A 15827-nucleotide genomic window follows, 5' to 3' on the forward strand; every position below is an offset into this window, starting at 1 on the left:
AAAGTCCGGGAGGCTTGTCTTCCAATTGAGGTAATATTTATTTAATTATTATATACAATACGACAAAAACAAAGCGTAATAGCACGCACACAACAACGCTTGCCTAACTACAGTAATAGCTATCGGACTAAGGTTTCGCTTGGTACAACGCACACTCGCAGGAGGTATTTCTATCTACAAAAAAAGGGATAACGCGGCAACGCACGTCAGAAATGGGGTGGGATATTCTCTGGCCTATTAGAATCAGTTAGAGGAGCTTTTTCGGGGTGCTGATGATGCTGGCTAGAAGAATGCTCCGGACTTTGGAATGGCACAGGGTTGTTTATTGGTCACAGCTGTTGCAGCGCGATCTCATCGATCGTGCCCAAGCCAATCTTCCTTAATCATGTGTGCACCCTTCTCACCGATCATGATGACGGCCGCGTTCGTGTTACCGCTGACGATGGTCGGCATGATGCTGGCGTCGATCACCCTCAACCCGGATATGCCATATACGCGCAACCGTGGATCAACTACTGCGCCTGGATCCCAGTGCGGTCCCATCTTGGCCGTACCGACCGGATGATAGATCGTCATCGATATCGTACGCACCTGACAGTCAAGATATTCGTCTGATAGGAACTTGTGGTGCTTACAGTTCGGCAGTGGTTTACGGTAGAGGCGATTACCAAACTGCTTGAACACCTTGGCATCGCCAACTCTCAGTGCTATTTTCGCACCCTCGACGAGTGTGGCCGCGTCGTACGGATCCTCAAAGTAGTTCGGGTTCATGAGCGGATAGTGGAAAGGATTCTTTGACTTGAGACGTACCCAACCGCGGGATCGTGGTCGCAGCAACAGTGGCATAATCGTCCAGCTGTACGTATCTTCGATCGGGTGGAATACTTCTTTGTAAAGGTCCTCCCGTAGACCAAGTATCTTCTTGACACGAGCACCACCATCAGAGTTCAGTGAAGCCGGTGCCATATGAAACTGTACGTCGGGCCAATCATCAGTGACGTTAGCGAAGGGCGTGTTGACGAACGCGATGCCCTCCAGTCCACCTAGTATGGTCATTGGGCCGCGCTCGTTAATCACATAGTTCATCGTGACCGAGCCCGCTTCGAGGCGGTTCTGCAGAATCGCTACGGGTTTGTCCACCAGGAACGTTAATCCACCCATGCCGACGTGATCTTGGAGATTTTCGCCCACCGGCAAATCTTGAATAGTCGTAATGCCCACATCCTCAAGATGTGCCCGTGGTCCAATGCCGGAAAGCATCAGTATCTGCGGTGTGTTGATCGAGCCGGCCGACATAATAATTTCCTTCCGGGCACGCACATAGTGGCGCTTACCGCCACGGATGAATTCTACACCGACCGCATGCTTCGTTTCCTGATCGATGACCAGCTTTGTGACGTGTGAGTTCATCGCAATGTGCAGATTCTTGCGTAACCGAATCGGACGTAGGAAGGCTTTGGCGGTCGAACAGCGGCTACCTCGCCGAATTGTACCCTGCGCTATCATGAAGCCGGTTTGTCGTTCCCCGTTAATGTCACGGTTTTCGTACCCGATCTCTGTGCCAGCTTCCACAAACGCGGCCACTAGCGGTGTATGCCAGGGTGCCTCCTGTATGGTCAACAATCCACCCTGTCCATGGTACGGATTGCGGGCCAAATATGGGTTACGGTTGTCTTCGGATTTTACAAAAAACTGGAGGACATCATCGTACGCCCAGCCGGGATTACCTAGCGATTCCCAGTGGTTGAAGTCGTTCCGGTTGCCGCGCACGTAGATCATGTAGTTAAGCACGGAAGATCCGCCAAGTACCTTGCCACGCGGCCAGTTACAGCGATTGTTTACCATGCCCAGACACGCCTTATTCGTGGGTTCCGTCTTATACGCCCAGTCGAGCTTGCTGAGTTGCAAGTACCCTGCCAACGACGGCACATCGGAAATTTCGTTCTCATCCGGTCCGGCTTCCAGCAGCAGTACCTTCCAACGGTGGATTTCTGTTAGTCGGTTTGCCACAACGGCACCGGCCGAACCTCCGCCAACGACAACGAAATCATATTCCGGCAGTAACGCTTCCTGGTTGATGACGCGCGACTCCGGATCGACGCGATCGTAGCGATAGTAGGAGATGGCTCCCAGAAGAAATGGGATGAGCCACAGACTAGAACCAACGACGGTGGCCGTTTTGATCACAGACGATGCTATCAGTACATTGAATACCATATTTACTTGTGTTGCTGTTACTCCTTCGGTCACTGTTGAGCGGTGTGCAATGCGCTTAGTTGATACTCTACTACTAAATCGTGAAACCGGTAACGGGTTCACCTGGCAGCTAACGGTGGCTTGTCGTTGTATCGGTGTCGCTTATCAAGAATTCGGATATTTGCGCCAGTGACGCGCGGTTGCGTGTTGTAAGATCTGCTCCGGCTTGCCGTATAAAACGGTGCATCGAAACATAGCTTAAAGCACCGCCACCAGAACTGCTTTCCGCAACCCGATTAGTTGCCCGGACACGGTGTGAAGTTGCCGAGATCAAGCATGCATACACTAGGCGGTGGGGGTGGCAGTTCTCTGTTGACGTTTATTTTTATCTCGCGCACGCTGCAAGTCGATCGATCACCTGGAATGGAACACAAAGCAAACCAATATTAAGTGCCGGTGTCAGGTATTGCACGCATCGAAGAGTCGTCGATGGGACTAAATACAGACATTTTATGAACTTGTTAAAACACTAAACTAGTACAGATATATGCTGAGTTGCTGTCGCTACAGTGAAGGTTGTAAGCAGTGCAATATTATTAACGTATTTTCCATTCTTGTTTTCTTTATCTTTCCAGGTATGTCTAGAAGTTGTAATTTTCGTCATTCCGATGTCCTTTTCTCACACGAAGCAAGGTGTGGCTTACTGGTGGAAGACTATGGTAGACCCCTTCCAGATTGTAGGTACCAGTACAATAATTCATAATAATACCTGTTGGTCCGGTTGTAAACAAGCGCTTCTTGTGTATTTAATGTACGACCACTAGTCAAAGCTAAAACGACAGCGTAGTCGTTGAATCGTAAATGTAAATCGTACGTGGACAGAGTTGCAATGGAGATTATCCGACCAGTATGAGCATTTTGTAAAGCGTGTTGTGCGTGGTTGCATACTTTCAGGCGGTTATATGTAAAGGTATGTTTATGACGCACCACAAACGAATGAAAAAAGCGTCGGATATTATTTTTAAATTAATGGTAAAGGTGGATTTTGTATAAAACTAAAAATATGTTTTCCTGTCTATTACTAACTAATATTGCTAATACCAACCAATAACATCAAGACACAACTTCAGCGGTACAAAACTGTCCATTAGAGGCGAACTCGAAATTGGTTCAAATCCTTGAAGCTCAATTTTCATCGTGTGTCCTGGTTTATGCACAAGATTTTTCATCACGCAAGGCCATTCACCTTCGGTTTGCAAATGTAGCTTCAAAGCAAGCATGCTAACAACATTTGGTTCGTCTGCCTTGAATGTCAATCCCGAGGTGGTGGTAGTTCTGTCGCATCGAGTCAGGCACGGCAAGGTCTCCCGTTGTTGGTCACGAAAATTAGCGTGAACATAGTACATAGAAAATAAAAACATAGAAGTGAAGAAGTGGAGGTGTATAATTGAGGGAAAATGTTGATGCTACACGTCACCTGAAAGGGTTTATTTTGGGACCAACAAAACGCCGGTTAACAATGGCTTACAGTGATGATTACGGAAGCGCATAGCATATAACCTTTCCTCGTTTGACATTTTCTACCTCGTGCTATTCGGCAGTACTTTGTTGAAAAGCGTGAAAGCCATACAATGTTTTACGACGATGCAGTAGAACAGCACGGGTATCAGACATAGGAAAAGGGAAACGGCGCAATACACAAACATTTAGCATAAGCAGCTGTGTGTGTGGTGTAAATGGTATCAGCATAATTTCGCGCTGAATGGATTACATTACTTCCTTCGGGGCGATAAAGGGAAAAAGCGAGTTTATTAATGATAAGTTTTGTCAATCAATCACGACTGTATCAACTGCAGCAAATACAAAAACGGTATACATTTGCGAGATGTTGAACATTTTTCCAGAAATTAATTTGCATGCCGAAAGTACATTTGCATTTTGCATCATGTTTGGTAGTAGGATTCAACGTAATACACACGATGCAACGATTGATCGCTTTTGCTTTGTTGTGTGTAGTAGCACGCTAGAAATTCGCTTGTCAGCATCAGCCGCAGTCAGTTGTTTGCATTATGATTTATGATTAATGTGTTTTCATTTCATTTCCGCGCTGCAAAATGCTGCAGGGAAATGCATTTCCACTCTGTTGAGAGTTCGGTGTTTGAATTTAAAGCTTTAATGTACTAGAAAGCATGACCTTACTATCCAAGAGATAATATTTTCAATTGTAAAACGATTCATGGATACATTTTTGTGAAATATTTCAAATTGATTGTGTTGCTTAAAAATACACATTTTGAGAGGATTTTCTCCACGGGCATTATTAAGGCAATACGTGTATGTCTTGGGGTTACAGTGTCTCAAAACAAATGATTGTTCAACTTCGTTGGTCGTTTAACCCGTAGGCGTGGCATTGTCGGTTTTGTTAGATTGACGGGAAGCGTGATACGCGTTAAATCATCGTCACGTCACATCGCATCATGATGCCACGATCGGGTCAACCGTTGATCGTCGTTCGTCGACAACTAAGTGGCAACTTACGGCTCGAAACAATGCATTTTAACAAAGCTGATGGTTGCATCATCATCATCATCCTCATCATTCCGCTTGCGAGAGAAGATGTGCCCGATTCCGGTTGACAATCTGGGCCACAGACAACTTCCGAAGCATCGCACTGGGGAAAACAGTACTGTGCCCATGTGTGTTTGTGGTGTGTGTCGCTGGATAAAGCTTGCTACTTAAGTATAGTTGCCACCGTTGTCGAGGGATTACGAACCCAACCAGAATCGGTCAACGTGTTAGTGAGTTGGGGGCAGACTGTGTATCAGTCAAATGATGCCAATGGAAAGTAAAAGTTGTTCAAGCACTCGCACGCTTGCAGCCAGGACCCGTACTCCCGGGGTAGCCTTGCTGAGATGCAGCGCTATGAATGCATCGAGATTTTCATGGGAGAGATGCCTGGGGTAGGCGATACTAGGGATATGGCATCACCTTACGTGTTCCTGCGGGAAGGAACGGGTATGGTGGCAAGCAAATGAGGTGACAGCATTTGTGTAAGAGGTGAGAAATTGGATGAAGAAGCCTTGAGGTAATGTCCGGGAGTGCTCTCACCCATGTCTCAGCTAACGGGCGGGAGTTGGAGCTTGGTGCTAGGCGCCACTTTGAATTCACCGGAATAACCTGATTGCTGTAGTAAGGAAAAAGGGTGAGCCGATAACTTCTGCCACCAGCACATGGGTCCGGTTGTACAAAAATAGATGAAAATCATACAAACACATCGGCATAGTTAGTGTAATTTCGCTTTATGTTAACAGTGTCACTGTGGAGTCAGGATGTCAAAAGAATCAATTCAAGCTGTCAAACAAACGATTAACAACATCGTCATATTTCCGGTTTTTAGTTGCAAAAAGTATGACGTGTTTTCACGAGCTTTGTTAAATAGATTTGGCGTTTGTGTGTTAACTTGAAGAATGATTAAGCCTTGGAGAATGATTAAGCGTTACGGTATTAGTAATTTCCTATGCGAACATGCATACTCATCAAGGATTTCGTGCTAACGTGATATTGAAATTGTGGGTTGATGATCTTTGCTTCTGTTAAAAAAAAATAGTAAAATAAGTTATCAACTCAAGTTTTATTTCGTAAAGACTTCGTAGTGTAGAGCAGTTTTCAATTGATAATATTGTGTAGTTGTCGTATGGATATATAAAGCGACTTTCACCTCATTAAACACATTCGCTATTTCAATTGATCATCACTTTCCATCAGGATAACAGGTAACTTCATTGTGTGTGCACTGATACAAAGATAGCCGGCAGAGTGTAAATCCTGCCCTAACTGATCCTATTAAGACGTCATAAAAGCGATGATATCGAGTTTATGCGCATGAGAAACAGCTAAAGTGCATACATATTCACCTATTCGCGCGCAACTCGTTGTTGCAAATTGAGAGCATTTGTTTTGTGGACATTCTGTGTCGGGCCTGTGTCGGGTGGAAAATGGTGGGAAATGGTGTACATACGTTTAACTGCTGGCCCGCGCACTGGAGAGCACCGCCGGGGGGTTTGATGAACCCGGGAAAAGTAAACCGATCGGGACGAAAAATGGGCATGGGAAGTAAGTACGTTTTCGTTTTCCGTTCCCGCGCAAACAAAAAGTGGCACTGTACCAAAAACCCGGAAGCAAAATTGAAATAGGATTGGTTCAAAGGAGGTAAAAGATGGAGGAAGGAGAGAATATGGTGCAGCAATTTTCATCTCATAAATTGGCTGTGCTTTGGTGTTATTTTCAGACGATTTGCTGTTGTTGTTGCGTTTTTTTCTGTGTTGCTGTTTTTGTTTGCTTATTTTGTTTCTTGCTGTCATTTCGCACGTACACACACGTTGGTCAACACTTTCATTTGATGTTTAATGGTTTGCTTGTGGATGTTTTTATTTTACCATTTGTTTTGGTTTTTTTTCGACTTTCGGCATCTTCTTAAATGAAAATGATTATGCAATAGCATCATCGGTTAGGCAGTAGTTTAGAGCTAGTTGTTTTACTAAAGTGGCACCTAACGTTGCTTATTTACTTGTTAATAATGAATTATTTTCATTATTTTAATGATTTCAAATTAAAAATATTGAAGAATTTTTAATTTGAATTTACCTACACTTTTCCTCATTTAAATTAAATTTGAAATTTGTTTGAAATTCGAGCAATTTCTAATCCGCAAGTCTACTTAAAATATCACATTTCCTAGTGTGATTAGCATCTTGCCATTCGTAGCAACAAAACCACTGAAAACGCTAGTCCCATACGGTTCGTTTCATGAGCGTGTTTGGCCCTTGTACAACGTTGTACTACACCTTCGCATTGACGCATCCTGTTTCGGGTGCATACGTTATGCTATACGTGCATGTTGATCGCGTTTTCGGTGACGCAAAAACTAGAAAACCATGAAATAATGGCACTCTTATGTATCATCATTTATCGCATCGAGTGGTTGGTTGACTAGCGGTCGGCGATGCGCCTTTCACCCGTATGGGGAGTGGAGCAAAACAAGCGCAAGGGTGGTTTCGGTTGCAATGTAATTGTTGTTAAAAACATTACCGCGATGGCGCCGGTGGGTGTGTGTGATGATAGTAAGCACCGGTAAGAAAGGACGCATCGTAACGTGATACATCCATCCAGTGGCAGCTGGTAATTTAACCTTTCGCGAAGGTTCGCTGATCGCTCATTTGACGTTTGTGTTTCTCTCACCTTTCGCTCGTGATGGTTTAGATTTATCACTCGATTTAGCTTCCGTTTTGTATCAATTTTCAGTACGACTGAATGCTGATTGTATTCGATCTGTTCGCTCAGTTTACCAGTTATTACGTCGCACACTTAAATGAAGCATAATTTCTTTTCCAATATTTATTTCCATTAGGTGGGTGATTATTACGACCCCAGCAGTAAATTTCATAGACATAAAAAAAACAAAATTATCTACACCCAGTTCAACGTTTAATGTGACCATTTATGCTTTCTGTTCTGTTTTTTTGTTTTGGTTTGAAATGCGCTACGTTTCTGTGCGATAAGTTCGACCTTCTTTTATCGTAACCTGTTGCAACATCTATACGTTCCGGTGCAGTGGTTTCCACGATAGCAACTTCTTGCAGCTGGATCGAGATTGGTCTTACGTAATGCAGTTCGATCGCATTCAACTCGCATTCGTCTCGAACCCGCAACTTAATTCGGTCGGGCTAAAATGGAATCCGACGCGTAAGCGTGATGGTCAGCCCGGCTTAACTACAAAGCGCAGACGAGATGAAGCGATCGTATACGGTCAACGTTTGAATGTGATCGTGCAAGATTTAGTGAAAAGTGTGCAAAACAATGCCAAACAACTGCTCAAACCGGCTCCGGTTGGATGGTACCGAAATTAGGTCAAGCATTTTTGTTTTTGGTTTTCCTTTCATTTTCTTCCCTGCTACTACCTCCCCCGGGTTTTACGGGAAGATCGTCGCGCAACGATTGGAATCATTTCAATTTGATGCATTTTATGTGAATTTTTGCCCGCAGGAGGTATGTTTTGCACGTGGTGGATGCCTTGGTAGTGCCGAAAGAAAACAGGTATAACCTTGAAAATCGAAAAAGTGAAACGAATGGCACAGACGGACAAGCACATATAAAAACGCTCATCGCCATCATCATAAAAAAAACACATTTTTGCACCGTGAATGTGTCACGAATCGATCACGATGAAACAGCTGTGCTTTGTTGTAACAGTTGTTTACTTTGTGTCTGTCACGATTACGCATGGAGGGAAGTTGTGACCGTACTTCATGCCATTGCTAGATGCTTTTGGTTAGACAGATGATGCAAAAGCAACCAAACATCGCCTCTGAAATCCATATTTCCCGATGCTATCTGGTCCATTATCACGTTTTATTGGACCTAATTTCCTTCCCAAACACAAACCAGATTATTGTGCCCTGCGAGCGCAGGATCGTCACCGGCGGAGGACACGAGAGAGAGAGTGGGAGTTACGGGCAGTAGAGGAGTTGAAGTTCACTGAAGTGATATAATGGCCGATAATACTGTTGCGAGCGCATGCCACACACGCCTTGCATAACCGCGAAGGTTGCGCACAATTCGATGGTTTTGAATGTGTCTGCCCGGTGCGCTTCCCCGGGGGTAGTGTGATGTTTTCTTTGCTTTATGTTTCTTTTTTTTTTGTTTATTGTTGGGGTGGTCACACTCACGCGCGCTGGGGTTTGGCCTTTGGTTCGTTTATCGGAATCTTGAGGCAACAAAAAAAGGGGAACACAGGGTGCGAGATGCATCAGCGCAATATCGAGCCCCATCAGTCGTGGAAATGACAAACGGCGAAAACCTGAACGTAAAGTGTGTCAGTCGAACAGCTACTAGCCGGCGGTAGTCAGTCAATGTATCTTACTGATTACGTCTATCTGACGGGGAAAGGTACGCCTTATTTTGGGTGCTTTTTTTCTGTTGGTTGCCTCATCGAATGACATTGGCCGGCATTGCAGGATGCTGTACGCGAGTTCAAAGTGTTGTTTTATCCCTTTTTTTTGTTTTGCTAGATGCGTTCAACGAACTTGTTGCTCTTGGATTTTCTTATAGGACATATACGACATACTTACATTTGAAAAATGATCCAAAGCTGCCTTAATTTTTCATCATCCATTGTAAGAAACGCCCGAATTTGGCGAGTTGCTTTGCTGCCGCTCGAGTTTGCTGTTAGAATTTCGGATACAATTGTCACTTTTATCTCAACTGATCTCACTTTGTTCTCATCAGGCGACACAAAAATGTACGACCACTTCCTCTGCTATGTCAATCCGCAGTACTTTCGTTTTCTATAACACTTTCTTCCTTCGCTTGCTTTGCGAAAGGGTGGAACTGTTTTTTTTTGGTTGGTAACTCGTACACGCGATAAGCTGCTGAAGGACACACTCGAGATGCAAAGTTAGTTTGCAACAGTCACAAACGTAACAGCTGACGTCAGTAATCGTTGCACGGGTTTCTTTGTATGAGACGAACTGATTTTTTTCAACTGATGCAGTTTGTCTTCTGTGGGTAATTTGCACAGCAGGACGGCATTTCATTTGCACACTTGATTTCACTGTGTTTATTTAAAATTCTCCCGCTGTGAATGGTGCACACTAAGAAAATGGCTTTATTACTGTAGGTGGAATTGTTGCATTACAATTGAACGCTACTCATACGAACGAAAAAAAACCTTGGTGGAGAAAAACTTCCAATCGAATCTTTTATTAGTTTGATCAATCGCTAGAAGGATCGTCGAGTTTTTGTTTGTTTGGTTTTCGAAGGTGGACTCGAACAAACGCCAATTGTTGTTAGCATAAAGGCATTATTCAGCAATATAAATAAACGTGATTGTTTGCCGATTGCATAATGGGTAATTGCGCAATGCACTGTTTGATACTTTCGTTTATGATTAGATGTTTGCTGCCGATAAACATCTTGAGTGGTGAATATAACGATATTTGCTATGCAAATGGCAGTTTATCTATTTTGTGCTTATTTTTTTAATAGAAAAAACTGAATACTATGAAAACGAAATTAGACTTGATTTACAGTGGAGCGCCGATTATCCGGGTACCTTTTATCCGGCTGTCCCATTATCCGTGCAAATGAATTATCCTCGGAAATGACAGTTCCGAAGGAGAATTGACATATGAAATGCAAAACCGATGATGCGAAGAAATAAAAGCTTCAATAGGGAAGGATACAATTTGCTCAAATTAAATAAAAATAAACAGATTTACTTTGCAAAGTGCAAATAAAAAAAAAATTAACATCTAGGTTTTTAAAATAAGGTTCAACCATTACACACTAAACACTAACATTTATCAATAAAAAGAGTTGTGCCTATTATCCGTGATATTCGCTTATCCGGCAAGGACTGAGTCCCGATAAGCACGGATAATCGGCGCTCCACTGTACTTACAATCATCACTTCTTTTCTAATAATGTATTAATTGAAAAACCCAAATTGTCAAAAATTTTAAATCAATTACATTACAATAATAAAATTGATGTAACAAATTGTAATTAATGTAGCATTAATTATGTTACCATTAACAAAATTTGAGCTTCTTAAATGGATGTCGGTTAGTGCTAATAATAGTGCAGAAGACACTTGTTATGATGGTCCACAATTTCCATTTTATTACACGCAAAGCGTACCATCCCTATTTTCATGTTGATGGGTTCGAAAAACTCCACGAAGAAAGCATTTGTTTCAGTCCACAATAAAACATGTCGTAAAGAAATAACCAACACGTAATATTTGCATTATTAGTTTCTTCTGGCACAGTCCATGCTTCAGCCTCCAACTGCCAAACGGAGAAGGGCAACAGGCAAATATTTACATTAACTCAAACGCACACCGTTTATATTGTGGCGGTTTCGGCCACACCGTGTAACGATTTTCTCAGACTCATTAATTAGCAGCAGGCATGAAGCAAATTGGCTAGCATTAAGAAGCTCCATGAGTCCATAAGCAAAAATGCCTTTGCATTCATCCGAGCGAGCGCACAACTGGAGCAAGCGGTTCGGAATCGATTCCTTCAATCTCACACATCCTTTAAGCGCTTCTGCGTTAAAATGGCATTGCGTGGTTGCGAACCATACTCATCAACGGCTGTCTATGGTTGCCCTTCGACAGTCACAGTCACATAAATAATAGCTGCGCGTCCTTGCGCCACGATCACTTCCGCGATTGGAGGTTCGATCCTCGGTTCGGAATCGTGGCAGAATTTAACCGAATTTTTCGCTGCAATATACACACACAACTGCGTGTTCCTCCACGAAACGGAGCACCCACGAAGCGATTCGTATTTTTTTTTGTTTCGCACTCCACTCTAAGCAACCTATTAGATAATGCGCAACCGCATGTCCGTAATAGCCGGCGTGCGCGACGTATGCACTGGACTGGATCCTTACGCTGACGAAGCGGTTGGGAAAAACCACGGTTTTTTTGGTGCGAAGCACTCACGTACGTACGCACGCACGCACGAACACGACTCGTGCACGTCTTGCGGGTCCGAGTTCAGGAGTAAGACTAATGAAAATTTTACACCAAAAACCACCTGAAAAGGCCCCCATATGCTCAACACTGGCTGCAGAGTAGGGGGGACAAATGGGTTGTATGTCTTGCATCTTTTACCCCAGGTCTTCGCTCGATCCACCGAGTTCGAGCAAGCGGAGGGTTTGTAATAATGCGCGGCAGGTTTGCTTACCGGAGTTCGGCTGGTTGAGCGTGCATAGTCCCGCTTAATGGTTCCCGATGGGGGTGACGGTGGCACCGTTGTTGTCGCAGCGTTCGAGAGTGAGAGTAAAAGAAGTATAAAAAGCGCAACACTGTGCCCGCTGAAAGTGAGAGTATGAGCGGCATGAACAGATCGTTTGTTAGTTTGCCGAGTGGGAACGGAGACGGTGTGGTGCGGTTTGTATGTTCTCCGCTAGAAGCAATGAAGGAGCAGCAGCAAAAGAAAGGAGGCCCCACCTGGCGGAATGTTACATCGTGGTACGAGTGACGACGCACTGGCGACCTAACGATCGTTTGCCGGGTCGATCCTCTGTGGTAGTAAACATTAGCCTGACGAGCGACACCGACCGACATAATCTTCGGACGTGCGGACTAAGCACTCACCTGGGTTTGAGTTTTTTTCTTTACCATCCCCGTGTTATCCACCGTTTAAGGGTGAAGGTACTTTTGGGTACTAGTTTGTGTTTTGGGCGGCTTTATGTCAGGTTAATATCCGGTTGTTCTTAGCTCGCCCCCCTATCCTGGATAATATTGCTGGGCTTAGAGGTGAATTTGTCTTGCAACTAGCTGGAATGTGATTGTGATTTAAGCTTAGAAAGATTTTGTGCTTCATAATGACGCGCTAGTGACTTCGGGAAGTTTCGGTTGCCGGTCACAAAATGTTGGTACAGTAGCGCCTTTAAAATGGAATTGAAACAACAAAATCGGTAGATAATGGTCGTGATAAACACTCGCTCGGGATCCGAGCCGGGTTAAGCTGCTTAGAGACGAACCCCCCTTAAGTAATGTTTATGGTGCGAAGGGAATAATCAACCTAGAATGTTTATTGGTTTGTGTGAAAAAAACCTTTAAGACGTGAACTAATATTTGGAAAAGGGGTTCGCATTACGAAAAATGAGTTTAAAAGTTGTTCTTTAAGTTGTTTAAAAGTAGATCTTTAACACATTGCAACGCTTGTTGAAGAAAAAAGCTGAAGAAAAAATAATTACTTAATTATTCAACAAAAGACTTAAACGCGTGTATACGCGAGGACATGTTACTTATTTTTTAATTAAATTAAATAAAAGGTTTTTAATATAACATTTGAATTTGGAACTAATCGTAACTATCATATTCACACTGCGAATCGAGGAAGGTTGTTATATTGCTGGTGATTCTTTGCTTTTCGCCGCCATCAAGCACGGGTGATGGAGGAGATGATTGCACTCCGTCCGATAATCAGCCTACACTAATGCTTCCTAGCGCAAATGGCACTCATACATAATCAACCATCCGAGATCGATGCCACTCTCGAGCGGGATGGTTGAAGGCTTGCCGGTTGCTGTACATTGACCGTAAGGTTGATCTTCGAGCTTTTCCGACAGCTTCTCGGAGTGTGCATTTTCCTTCCCCTGCGTTGTCGTTCTGTTTATTATTTTTTCGCTTCTCTCCCTTTCGGTGTCCGCTTCGCTTTGGCCGTTTGGTTTTTTTTGCGCCTCGCTCAGTTTTCGACCCACTTATGGGGATGATGTAATATTGCTCACATTCCGCCGAAAGCACTTTCACCGTGCTTGCCTTGAAAGTGGAAGGATGGTCGGGGGTGAAGCAATGGTCTGGATCAACTGTACGAGTAATGCAGAGAAGAGTGGAAAAAGAAATTTTTGACCGCGGGTTTATTTGCCAAGATGCAATCATCGGAAGCTTCTCGTGCTGAGGTGTGACATTTGCTGTACCAGGGTTTTGCAGTCAGTTCTAAATTATTATGCAAAATAAATATCCATAATTACGATGCTGTTATCTTATCGTTTGTATCTTATTGCTATATTGGAACGGAATCAATAAACAAAAACGACCAACTGCCTACTTAAGGCAATGTTGTACTTACAACTCGCAATAAAATAAACTGCTTTAAATATTCAGCCTTTAAAGTTATTCAACCGAAGTCGCATATCGAAATGCGATAAATTAATCCAGAGCGTGAACGAAACATTAATATTCCAACATAATTCATGGACCTGCTAAGACGGGGTGGCTGGAGCAAATCCCAAAACATCATCATCCCTAACGATCCCGCACTGGGCGTACCATTTCCACTGGGACCGAGATGCTAGGTGATACTTATGAAACTGCGAAAATTTTCACGATGATGCAACTAACGCGCAAATAACCGCCCAAGATGAAGACGCTTACGGGCCATGTGGTTTGAGTTTTGATCGATCGATTGGTAGGGTGCATGGTAGATTATAAGGGCATAATGTTTCGCACAATAGGAGAGCAACATTCGGTACGCCTGTGGTAAATTGGAAGAGCGTTGCAAGTGAAGGAAACTACGGTAGCGGGCTTCAAGAGCGCAGGGCCGTCTTCTTCCGGCAGCTCGGATGAAGTGGTATTACGAAAGGGGTTTATGATTTGGGGGGTTTTGTTGGACAGCTTAACATTAAGTACTGTAAAATCTGTTTAGTTCTGGAGAAAGTGTGCATAAGATTGATTTATCGATGTCGAAAACAATTGAACCTCAGTATTTGGTTTTCATTGTTACAGCGAGCGTTTTATGATGGGCATAACATACGTATGTGGTGTTACAATGTATTACAACTACTTGCGGGTGATAAAAATTTGATATGATGAATCGCCTATTTGATGAAGATGGTGTTATGAAGAGTATTTTAAAGATGTCTTCCAGAAATTAAGGATATTTTTCTATACAAAAACTTTGCATATTCTTTAATATGCTTCTAAGAATCCATTCTAAGAATTTCTCTCAAAATTTTTACAATCAATTCACGTGTGAACGAATCACCAAAAAAAGCTTATTTTAAATTTAGTTTTCTTTTTACCTTTGCATTGAAATCATTTGTAACAATGTAAACAACGTGATATGCTATAACTCATCCGTCGCGAACTTTCTGGTGGAATGTTTAATGCCTACTCGCCAGAGCGCAAATGTCGGAAATGCCCAAACTAAATACACATTACGTGCCTCTAACTGTGGGAAAGTCATAGATAGTAGCAATTAGACAGATTATTGCATCTGGCACTTAAAAGACCGCTATTTAAAAGAGTGAAACATACCAACGCACACTCTCTTTCTCTCAGTACCATCTCATAGTAGAACACACGATGGAAAACGTCAACTATGTACAATACTCGTTATGAAGTGTGCGCGTGAATAGTTAGAAATTGGCTCTTATTACGAGGGATGATTTTCAAATTTGAGCAAGTTGTTGTTTCACCCTACCCTGTAGGTTGGAACCAAACGCAGGTATGTGTACGCTTTGCCCGAATTACTATTCCCGGTGTTTATCCCATCACATCCGTCCGTGTATGGTGCGGCCGCCTTTCGTTTCACGTTTTGGGCGATGACGCAATGGGTTTGGCCGCCCGTGTTCCGTCTTGTTTTGCTGCAACCTGCTGCCCCAACTGCATCCAACTGCAACCAACCAACCAGTCAACGGTCCAGCGACGGTGGACGCTCTCGTCTAAGCAGCATACGGGCAAACGTAACTGGCAAACGCTGCTAAACTCTACCCAGCGAACCATCACGCCTGTATCTGTATGATTACGCGTACGCGGCCTTCCTTCGGCCCACTGGGCGGCTTCGGCGGGGCGGTACATGAAGTCAAGATTACGTCTTCGGGGCACTCACGTGCGCTCTCGTGAGATGGTGTGGTTGAAGTTTTGTCACCCGTTATCTCTGCTGGTTGGGTACGATCCTATCGGAAAAGAGGGAAAAGAAAGGGAAAATGAGAGTCATCAAAACATTCGTTCCCTGCCGGTGGGGTTACGAGGGGGGGGGGGGGGGGGTGTAGGGGGTAGGGGGGGATGTACGAGTTCAGGAACGGATGCAAAAGTAAGTCAATGGGTTGTTGAC

At 43.7% G+C, this 15827-nt stretch overlaps 2 protein-coding genes across 10 annotated transcripts in view; one reads left to right on the top strand and one right to left on the bottom strand.

Moving 5' to 3' along the window:
* LOC125762713 (flotillin-2) overlaps positions 1 to 15827 on the top strand; it is a 150216-nt gene that overhangs the window by 33874 nt on the left and 100515 nt on the right. The gene's annotated exons all lie outside the window — the stretch shown is intronic.
* Positions 15 to 14631, bottom strand: LOC125762703 (glucose dehydrogenase [FAD, quinone]). Of its 3 annotated transcripts, none has more exons than XM_049425111.1 (2): positions 11653 to 14631; positions 15 to 9829 (listed from the first exon to the last, which is right to left on the bottom strand). In XM_049425111.1, exon 2 carries the CDS (start codon positions 2215 to 2217, stop codon positions 352 to 354), a length of 1866 nt encoding a protein of 621 aa, XP_049281068.1. In that variant the 5' UTR covers positions 2218 to 9829; positions 11653 to 14631; the 3' UTR covers positions 15 to 351. The 3 variants fall into 3 exon arrangements, with proteins under 3 accessions (XP_049281068.1, XP_049281067.1, XP_049281066.1); XM_049425110.1 differs by having other exon boundaries at positions 15 to 9845; XM_049425109.1 differs by lacking the exon at positions 11653 to 14631 and having other exon boundaries at positions 15 to 2614; positions 9324 to 10478.

Source organism: Anopheles funestus, chromosome 2RL (genome assembly GCF_943734845.2).
Source record: "Anopheles funestus chromosome 2RL, idAnoFuneDA-416_04, whole genome shotgun sequence".
NCBI classification, from domain to species: domain Eukaryota; kingdom Metazoa; phylum Arthropoda; class Insecta; order Diptera; family Culicidae; genus Anopheles; species Anopheles funestus.